The 11,660-nt window shown below is 37.2% G+C and overlaps 1 protein-coding gene across 1 annotated transcript in view; it reads left to right on the plus strand.

Moving 5' to 3' along the window:
* The first annotated feature begins 638 nt into the window (after positions 1 to 638).
* The window catches only part of lmx1a (LIM homeobox transcription factor 1, alpha), a 29,770-nt gene continuing 18,748 nt past the window's right edge, over positions 639 to 11,660 (plus strand). Inside the window, exons 1-3 of the mRNA XM_042322730.1 lie at positions 639 to 915; positions 1,366 to 1,415; positions 1,883 to 2,060. Coding sequence (XP_042178664.1) covers positions 1,385 to 1,415; positions 1,883 to 2,060 — 209 coding nt within the window. The 5' untranslated portion in view covers positions 639 to 915; positions 1,366 to 1,384. The remainder of the gene's footprint in view (positions 916 to 1,365; positions 1,416 to 1,882; positions 2,061 to 11,660) is intronic.

Here is an 11,660-nt window from a genome sequence, read left to right on the forward strand (position 1 = left end):
ACATGGGATGAAAATAAAAAAGAACAAGCCTAATAATGTAAATTAGCCCATCAATAATGTTTGTAAGCCTGCATCAAGATAATCAAATTGTATCCTAATTTATTAAGATAAGTTTTTATCCTAGGCTACATTTAAATGATTCAGTAGCCTTAAAACAAGAAGCGAACTGCAAGACATACGTGCCACCATGTTTTGAGAAATATTTTCCTATCGAAAAGTAGACCTGAAAGGACAATATTGAACAGCTTTAGGCTTATAGGTTCAATCTTCAATATCAAATATAAATTTAGATGACAAATGTGTCACCGTAAATGAATCAAATGTCCTGAATAAGCATAATACATGGGTGATGTTATAAGTAAATCGTTTTTATGTTATATTCTGTTTTGTAAAATGATCCTTTTATTCTTAGTTTCACATACGCATTAGGCGTTTTATTTTTGAATGAAAGGAAGTCATGTATAGTCTTTAAGCTTTTTGAGGTGTGCTGGTATTAACTTCCTATAACATACTGCTGTGAGGAACTTGCCACGGTGCGCATGGAGTCAGAGACGGAGATGGGGCTCGAAGGAAAAGTGATGGAGAGAGAGCGAACACTAACACTGTGTAGGTGCTTTCTTAAACGCATCTCTCTCTCTCTCTCTGTCCCTCTCTCTCTCTCTCTCTCTGTCTCTCTGTATGTCTTTCTGTCTCCTTCTGTCTCTCTGTCTCGGACTAATAGATGAATTGATAGATACATACTCAATAACGAGGAGCAGCACTAAGAAGAGGAATTGGAAACGCTCGAGTCGGCTGGGAAAGTTTTCTCCGGTCTTCTTCATCCAACTCGACCAGGGCATCAATCCAGAAGAGATTAGAATGGAATATATCAGAAAATAGATTCTAAAATATCGACATAAACAGAAGAACATCCTGGTAATGTAAAACGTTTTATTTTGTATTTAACCTATTTGATTTCTATTTCCGGGTGTATTCCAGTTTTCATATACAGTCGATACACACCGTTCACATTGGTTTACATATATATTTATATTTCGGACACTGACTTGCTCGTTTTTGTCATGGCTCATTCTTATAGGTCTTCATTTCTTGTTCATAACGTTTGGATTATGTGTGTATTATATTGCTAGATATTGCTGCATTGTTGAAGCTGGAAATATAACCATTTCACAGCGCTTGAGATAACATCTGCAAGACTGTGTATACGACCAATAGGCCTAAACGTTGATTTGATTTGAGTTCGACCTATGAACTCAACAGCAATTTTTTTATTTTATTAAATAAAACGCAATCACTGATTGACATCTCAAGAAGGATATATATATATATAATTCCACAAGGCTGACAATTATTTTCTCCTCGCAGAACTTTGTTGGATGAAACTATGGGGGAAGGATATCCTGCATCTGTACTTGGTGAGTATAGGCAACTACGGAATTGAATAGGCTTAATAACAAAAAAACTAGCAATAACAAAAATCACTTTAAAAACATTGCATGCATGACTTTTAAATACGTTTTTTTTTGTTAAAATCGACTTATTAAAAAAAACGACTTGTTTAAAATAGACTGCAATTATCACGTCCATAAAATATTTTTGCAGCAAAGTTGTGACGCATATATATTTTTACAGCCGGTCACTGTAGATAATATTTATATGTTTAATGTTTAAATTACGTATTTGTTGAGCCTAATATGTATTCTATCCTAGAAAATTGAGGGGTCAACATTTATATTGCAATTGATTAAATATATAATCTTTTAGGTTTTAGGCTTTTTAAATAATTACTGATTCAATACTACACATATTTCGATATAAATAAACATCAGGATTTTATGTTGGACTAATTATCCAAACGTTATTGTCTTATTTTCTGGGGTAGATTTGACACAGACCGTGTGTGTGGGATGCCACCGCCTCATCCATGACAAGTACCTGCTTAGCGTCATTGATGGCCTATGGCATGAGCAATGCGTCCGGTGCGTGGCATGTGGCGATCCGCTCAAGAACACTTGCTTTCTCCGGGACCAGAAACTTTACTGCAAGCGCGACTATGCCAAGTAAGTGTTGGTTTAGATTTAATCACCGTGCGGGGAAAGGTTGATATCTCATCATGATTGAAAAGTTTATCTTTTTTTAATCTGGAGTATGGCATGGCCCTAGGTCTACTTGGTTTGTTCAAAACAAGTCGAATTTCCACATAGGTCTAGATAAAAAATAAAAATACAATTTAGAGGAATATAATTGTAACTTTGTTTTATTGCCATTTTTTGTTTGGCATTTGTTTCCATAATATAACATGATCACATAGACTACTTCTCCTTTAACAAACCATTCCCCTTTTTGCTTTGAACACCGATGTTCTTCAATAGTTTATGTGGCCTCTAACGGATGTCTTCCCAGGTCCGTAGGAATGTGTTGAAGCTAGAAACAGAGCTTGGGGGATAGGGACCGGGCAGGGGATTCCACCCCCTAAAGACAGTCTCTTATCGCTATTGTTCTCTTAGGAGCCAGTAGCCCAGTGAGGTGGGTGAGGGGTTAGGGATGTGGAGGGGTGAGGAGGGGTGTGGAGGAGGAGGGATGTGGGGGGGTGAGGAGGGTGAGGAGGGTGAGGAGGGTGAAAGGGTTTGAGGGTGAATGGTGAGGGGTGTGAAGGGTAGGGGTGAGGGGTGTGGAGGTGTGAAGGGGGAGAAGGGTGAAGCGTGGGAGGGTGTGAAGGGTCGGGGGTGAAGGGTGTGGAGGTTTGAAGGGTGAGAAGGGTGAATGGTGTGGAGGGTGAAGGGTGAAGGATGAGGGGTTTGAGGGGGATGGGTGAAGGATGAGGGTTTGAGGGTGAAGGGTGAAGGATGAGGGGTTTGAGGGGGATGGGTGAAGGATGAGGGGTTTGAGGGGTGGGTGAAGGATGAGGGTTTGAGGGGGATGGGTGAAGGATGAGGGGTTTGAGGGGGATGGGTGAAGGATGAGGGGTTTGAGGGGGATGGGTGAAGGATGAGGTGTTTGAGGGGATGGGTGAAGGATGAGGGTTTGAGGGTGAAGGGTGAAGGATGAGGGGTTTGAGGGGGATGGGTGAAGGATGAGGGGTTTGAGGGGGATGGGTGAAGGATGAGGGGTTTGAGGGGGATGGGTGAAGGATGAGGGTTTGAGGGGATGGGTGAAGGATGAGGGTTTGAGGGGATGGGTGAAGGATGAGGGGTTTGAGGGGATGGGTGAATGATGAGGGGTTTGAGGGGGATGGGTGAAGGATGAGGGGTTTGAGGGGATGGGTGAAGGATGAGGGGTTTGAGGGGGATGGGTGAAGGATGAGGGGTTTGAGGGGGATGGGTGAAGGATGAGGGGTTTGAGGGGATGGGTGAAGGATGAGGGGTTTGAGGGGATGGGTGAAGGATGAGGGGTTTGAGGGGGATGGGTGAAGGATGAGGGTTTGAGGGGATGGGTGAAGGATGAGGGGTTTGAGGGTGATGGGTGAAGAACGAGGGTTTGAGGGGGATGGGTGAAGGATGAGGGGTTTGAGGGGGATGGGTGAAGGATGAGGGGTTTGGGGGATGGGTGAAGGATGAGGGGTTTGAGGGGATGGGTGAAGGATGAGGGGTTTGAGGGTGATGGGTGAAGGACGAGGGGTTTGAGGGGATGGGTGAAGGACGAGGGGTTTGAGGGGGATGGGTGAAGGATGAGGGGTTTGAGGGGGTGGGTGAAGGATGAGGGTTTGAGGGGGATGGGTGAAGGATGAGGGGTTTGAGGGGGATGGGTGTGCTACTGTTCTTGTGCATTGTGGCTAAAGCATTAAATGCCAGTTACATTTATTAAAATTTTCAGATTAGATCATGTGTGCAGATAGATAGATACTGGGGATAGATACTGTAGATATATAATGTAGATATATACTGGGGATAGATACTGTAAATATATCATGTTGATAGATACTGGGGATAGATACTGTAGATATATAATGTAGATAGATACTGGGGATAGATACTGTAGATATATAATGTAGATAGATACTGGGGATAGATACTGTAGATATATAATGTAGATAGATACTGGGGATAGATACTGTAGATATATAATGTAGATAGATACTGGGGATAGATACTGTAGATATATAATGTTGATAGATAATGTAGATAGATACTGTAGATATATAATGTTGATAGATAATGTAGATAGATACTGGGGATAGATACTGTAGATATATAATGTTGATAGATAATGTAGATAGATACTGTAGATATATAATGTTGATAGATAATGTAGATAGATACTGGGGATAGATACTGTAAATTTATAATGTTGATAGATAATGTAGATAGATCATGTAGGTAGATCATGTAGATAGATACTGGGTATAGATACTGTAAATATATAATGTAGATAGATACTGGGGATAGATACTGTAGATATATAATGTAGATAGATACTGGGGATAGATACTGTAAATATATAATGTTGATAGATAATGTAGATAGATACTTGGGATAGATACTGTAGATATATAATGTAGCTAGATAATGTAGATAGATACTGGGTATAGATACTGGGGATAGATACTGTAAATATATAATGTTGATAGATCATGTAGATAGATACTTGGGATAGATACTGTAGATATATAATGTAGCTAGATAATGTAGAGAGATACTGGGTATAGATACTGTAGATATATAATGTAGATAGATACTGGGGATAGATACTGTAAATATATAATGTTGATAGATAATGTAGATAGATACTTGGGATAGATACTGTAGATATATAATGTAGCTAGATAATGTAGATAGATACTGGGTATAGATACTGTAGATAGATAATGTAGCTAGATAATGTAGATAGATACTTGGGATAGATACTGTAGATATATAATGTTGCTAGATAATGTAGATAGATACTGGGGATAGATACTGTATATATATAATGTAGATAGATACTGGGGATAGATACTGTAAATATATAATGTTGATAGATAATGTACATATATACTTGGGATAGATAATGTAGATATATAATGTAGATAGATAATGTAGATAGATACTGGGTATAGATACTGTAGATATATAATGTAGATAGATACTGGGGATAGATACTGTAAATATATAATGTTGATAGATAATGTAGATAGATACTGGGGATAGATACTGTAGATATATAATGTAGATAGATACTGGGGATAGATACTGGGGATAGATACTGTAGATATATAATGTAGAAATGTAGATAGATACTGGGTATAGATAATGTAGATATATCATGTAGATAGATCATGTAGATAGATACTGGGTATAGATACGGTAGATATATCATGTAGATAGATACTGGGGTTAGATACTGTAGATATATAATGTAGAAATGTAGATAGATACTGGGTATAGATAATGTAGATAGATAATGTAGATAGATAATGTAGATAGATACTGGGTATAGATACTGGGGATAGATACTGTAAATATATAATGTTGATAGATCATGTAGATAGATACTTGGGATAGATACTGTAGATATATAATGTAGCTAGATAATGTAGAGAGATACTGGGTATAGATACTGTACATATATAATGTAGATAGATACTGGGGATAGATACTGTAAATATATAATGTTGATAGATAATGTAGATAGATACTTGGGATAGATACTGTAGATATATAATGTAGCTAGATAATGTAGATAGATACTGGGTATAGACACTGGGGATAGATACTGTAAATATATAATGTTGATAGATAATGTAGATAGATACTTGGGATAGATACTGTAGATATATAATGTAGCTAGATAATGTAGATAGATACTGGGGATAGATACTGTATATATATAATGTAGATAGATACTGGGGATAGATACTGTAAATATATAATGTTGATAGATAATGTACATATATACTTGGGATAGATAATGTAGATATATAATGTAGCTAGATAATGTAGATAGATACTGGGTATAGATACTGTAGATATATAATGTAGATAGATACTGGGGATAGATACTGTAAATATATAATGTTGATAGATAATGTAGATAGATACTTGGGATAGATACTGTAGATAGATAATGTAGCTAGATAATGTAGATAGATACTGGGTATAGATACTGTAGATATATAATGTAGATAGATACTGGGGATAGATACTGTAAATATATAATGTTGATAGATAATGTAGATAGATACTTGGGATAGATACTGTAGATAGATAATGTAGCTAGATAATGTAGATAGATACTGGGTATAGATACTGTAGATATATAATGTAGATAGATACTGGGGATAGATACTGGGGATAGATACTGTAGATATATAATGTAGAAATGTAGATAGATACTGGGTATAGATAATGTAGATAGATCATGTAGATAGATCATGTAGATAGATACTGGGTATAGATACTGTAGATATATAATGTAGATAGATACTGGGTATAGATACGGTAGATATATCATGTAGATAGATACTGGGGTTAGATACTGTAGATATATAATGTAGAAATGTAGATAGATACTGGGTATAGATAATGTAGATAGATAATGTAGATAGATACTGGGTATAGATACCTTAGATATATAATGTAGATAGATACTGGGTATAGATACTGTAGATATATAATGTAGATCGATACTGTGTATAGATACGGTAGATATATAATGTAGAAATGTAGATAGATACTGGGTATAAATAATGTAGATAGATCATGTAGATAGATAATGTAGATAGATACTGGGTATTGATACTGTCAGATAAGAGAATGTTTGCAATTCCATGTCAGTATAGGAACAAACCCAGCTTCACTCACTTAGACTTCGTGTCCATAGATAAGAACAGGGGAATGTGAAATTCTAAGAGTTCAGTAAAGCTGAAATTCAGTATAGCTGCACCTGGAGCCACGATGGCACCTGTCAGGCCCACTACACTCTGTACACCCACCACGCTTTCACAGCCTGCCTGCATCCCAAGCTTTGTCCTTGACATGTCGGAGTGTGTGTCGGAGTGTGCGTCAGAGTGCGTGTCGGAGTGTATAATGTAGCTAGATAATGTAGATAGATACTGGGTATAGATACTGTAGATATATAATGTAGATAGATACTGGGGATAGATACTGTATATATATATAATGTAGATAGATACTGGGGATAGATACTGTAAATATATAATGTTGATAGATAATGTACATATATACTTGGGATAGATAATGTAGATATATAATGTAGCTAGATAATGTAGATATATACTGGGTATAGATACTGTAGATATATAATGTAGATAGATACTGGGGATAGATACTGTAAATATATCATGTTGATAGATAATGTAGATAGATACTTGGGATAGATACTGTAGATAGATAATGTAGATAGATAATGTAGATAGATACTGGGTATAAATACTGTAGATATATAATGTAGATAGATACTGGGGATAGATACTGTAGATATATAATGTAGAAATGTAGATAGATACTGTAAATAGATAATGTAGATAGATCATGTAGATAGATACTGGGTATAGATACTGTAGATATATAATGTAGATAGATACTGGGTATAGATACGGTAGATATATAATGTAGATAGAGTGTGCGTCAGAGTGCGTGTCGGAGTGTGTGTGTGCCAATAAACATTTGGGAAGAGGTTTGGAGAAATGTTTAATTTCACTGATGACATTTCTTTAGTCTATTTGTGGTGTGTCAGGGTCTTCTCTCTGTGTTACTACTGTATGTCAGGGTCGTCTCTCTGTGTGTTACTACTGTATGTCAGGGTCTTCTCTCTCTGTGTTACTACTGTATGTCAGGGTCTTCTCTCTCTGTGTTACTACTGTATGTCAGGGTCTTCTCTCTCTGTGTTACTACTGTATGTCAGGGTCTTCTCTCTCTGTGTTGCTACTGTATGTCAGGGTCTTCTCTCTGTGTTGCTACTGTATGTCAGGGTCTTCTCTCTGTGTTGCTACTGTATGTCAGGGTCTTCTCTCTCTGTGTTACTACTGTATGTCAGGGTCTTCTCTCTGTGTTGCTACTGTATGTCAGGTCTTCTCTCTGTGTTGCTACTGTATGTCAGGGTCTTCTCTCTCTGTGTGTTACTACTGTATGTCAGGGTCTTCTCTCTGTGTTGCTACTGTATGTCAGGGTCTTCTCTCTGTGTTGCTACTGTATGTCAGGGTCTTCTCTCTGTGTTACTACTGTATGTCAGGGTCTTCTCTCTCTGTGTTGCTACTGTATGTCAGGGTCTTCTCTCTCTGTGTTACTACTGTATGTCAGGGTCTTCTCTCTGTGTTGCTACTGTATGTCAGGGTCTTCTCTGTGTTGCTACTGTATGTCAGGGTCTTCTCTCTGTGTTGCTACTGTATGTCAGGGTCTTCTCTCTCTCTGTGTTACTACTGTATGTCAGGGTCTTCTCTCTGTGTTGCTACTGTATGTCAGGGTCTTCTCTCTGTGTTGCTACTGTATGTCAGGGTCTTTGTGGAGCTGTGTCGCTGCAGTAGGTCTACGTCTGTAGAATAACCGAGGCACTCAAACCATCAAAAGGAAATAAACCAAGGAGGTGAAGATGCAAAAATATATTTCATTTAATCAATGCTTGAAATAATAACAAAACGTTCATGCTAAATAGTTCTGAATAAAAGAAGGAGAATGTGGATAGATACTGTAGATAGTTACTGTAGATAGTTACTGTAGATAGATACTGTAGATAGTTACTGTAGATAGATACTGTAGATAGATACTGTAGATAGATACTGTAGATAGTTACTGTAGATAGATACTGTAGATAGTTACTGTAGATAGATACTGTAGATAGATACTGTAGATAGTTACTGTAGATAGTTACTGTAGATAGTTACTGTAGATAGATACTGTAGATAGTTACTGTAGCTAGATACTGTAGATAGATACTGTAGATAGATACTGTAGATAGTTACTGTAGATAGTTACTGTGGATAGATACTGTAGATAGTTACTGTAGATAGATACTGTAGATAGATACTGTAGATAGTTACTGTAGATAGTTACTGTAGATAGATACTGTAGATAGTTACTGTAGATAGTTACTGTAGATAGATACTGTAGATAGTTACTGTAGATAGTTACTGTAGATAGATACTGTAGATAGTTACTGTAGATAGATACTGTAGATAGTTACTGTAGATAGATACTGTAGATAGTTACTGTAGATAGTTACTGTAGATAATTACTGTAGATAGTTACTGTAGATAGTTACTGTAGATATATAATGTAGATAGATACTGTAGATAGTTACTGTAGATAGTTACTGTAGATAGATACTGTAGATAGTTACTGTAGATAGATACTGTAGATAGTTACTGTAGATAGTTACTGTAGATATATACTGTCGTTAGTTACTGTAGATAGTTACTGTAGATAGTTACTGTAGATAGATACTGTAGATAGTTACTGTAGATAGATACTGTAGATAGTTACTGTAGATAGATACTGTAGATAGATACTGTAGATAGATACTGTAGATAGTTACTGTAGATAGATACTGTAGATAGTTACTGTAGATAGTTACTGTAGATAGATACTGTAGATAGTTACTGTAGATAGATACTGTAGATAGTTACTGTAGATAGTTACTGTAGATAGATACTGTAGATAGTTACTGTAGATAGTTACTGTAGATAGATACTGTAGATAGATACTGTAGATAGATACTGTAGATAGTTACTGTAGATAGTTACTGTGGATAGATACTGTAGATAGTTACTGTAGATAGATACTGTAGATAGATACTGTAGATAGTTACTGTAGATAGTTACTGTAGATAGATACTGTAGATAGTTACTGTAGATACTGTAGATAGATACTGTAGATAGATACTGTGGATAGATACTGTAGATAGTTAATGTAGATAGATACTGTAGATAGTTACTGTAGATAGTTACTGTAGATACTGTAGATAGATACTGTAGATAGTTACTGTAGATAGTTACTGTAGATAGTTACTGTAGATAGATACTGTAGATAGTTACTGTAGCTAGATAGGTTGCAAGTTCAAATCCCCGAGCTGACAAGGTACAAATCTGTCGTTCTGCCCCTGAACAGGCAGTTAACCCACTGTTCCTAGGCCGTCATTGAAAATAAGAATTTGTTCTTAACTGACTTGCCTAGTTAAATAAAGGTAAAATTTAAATTAAAAAAAAAAAAAAACTGTAGATGGATTCTGTAGATAGATAATGTAGATAGATACTATAGATAGATAATGTACCTTATCCAAATACATTTAAACTCAGTCACAATTCCTGACATTTAATCCTAGTAAAAATTCCCTGTCTTAGGTTAGTTAGGATCACCACTTTATTTTAAGAATGTGAAATGTCAGAATAATAGTAGAGAGAATGATTTATTTCAGCTTTTATTTCTTTCATCACATTCCAGGTGGGTCAGAAGTTTACATACACTCAATTAGTATTTGGTAGCATTGCCTTTAAATTGTTTAACTTGGGTCAAACGTTCTGGGTAGCCTTCCACAAGCTTCCCACAATAAGTTGGGTGAATTTTGGCCCATTCCTCCTGAATTAGCTGGTGTAAATGAGTCAGATTTGTTGGCCTCCTTGCTCGCACACACAATTTTTCTATGGGATTGAGGTCAGGGCTTTGTGATGGCCACTCCAATACCTTGACTTTGTTGTCCTTAAGCCATTTTTCCACAACTTTGGAAGTATGCTTGGGGTCATTGTCCATTTGGAAGACCCATTTGCGACCAAGTTTTAACTTCCTGACTGATGTGAGATGTTGCTTCAATATATCCACGTAATTTTCCTTTGTCATGATGCCATCTATTTTGTGAAGTGCACCAGTCCCTCCTGCAGCAAAACACCCCCACAACATGATGCTGCCACCCCCATGCTTCATGGTTGGGATGGTGTTCTTCGGCTTGCAAGCCTCCCCCTTTTTCCTCCAAACATAATGATGGTCATTATGGCTAAACAGTTCTATTTTTGTTTCATCAGACCAGAGGACATTTCTCCAAAAAGTACGATCTTTGTCCCCATGTGCATTTGCAAACAGTAGTCTGGCTTTTTTATGGCAGTTTTGGAGAAGTGGCTTCTTCCTTGCTGAACGGCCTTTCAGGTTATGTTGATATAGGACTTGTTTTACTGTGGATATAGATACTTTTGTACCTGTTCCCTCCAACATCTTCACAAGGTCCTTTGCTGTTGTTCTGGGATTGATTTGCACTTTTCGCACCAAAGTACGTTCATCTCTAGGAGACAGAACGCGTCTCCTTCCTGAGCGGTATGACGGCTGCGTGGTCCCATGGTGTTTATACTTGCGTATTATTGTTTGTACAGATGAACGTGGTACCTTCAGGCATTTGGAAATTGCTTCTGAGGATGAACTAGACTTGTGGAGGTCTACAATTTTTTTCTGAGGTCTTGGCTGATTTCTTTTGATTTTCTCATGATGTCAAACAAAGAGGCACTGGGTTTGAAGATAGGCCTTGAAATACATCCACAGGTACACCTCCAATTGACTCAAATGATGTCAATTAGCCTATCAGAAGCTTCTAAAGCCATGATATAATTTTCTGGAATTTTCCAAGCTGTTTAAAGGCACAGTCAACTTAGTGTATGTAAACTTCTGACCCACTGGAATTGTGATACAGTGAATTATAAGTGAAATAATCTGTCTGTAGATGTCCTAACCGACATGCCAGTAGAT

The sequence above is a fragment of the Oncorhynchus tshawytscha genome, linkage group LG05 (genome assembly GCF_018296145.1).
Source record: "Oncorhynchus tshawytscha isolate Ot180627B linkage group LG05, Otsh_v2.0, whole genome shotgun sequence".
Classification (NCBI taxonomy): domain Eukaryota; kingdom Metazoa; phylum Chordata; class Actinopteri; order Salmoniformes; family Salmonidae; genus Oncorhynchus; species Oncorhynchus tshawytscha.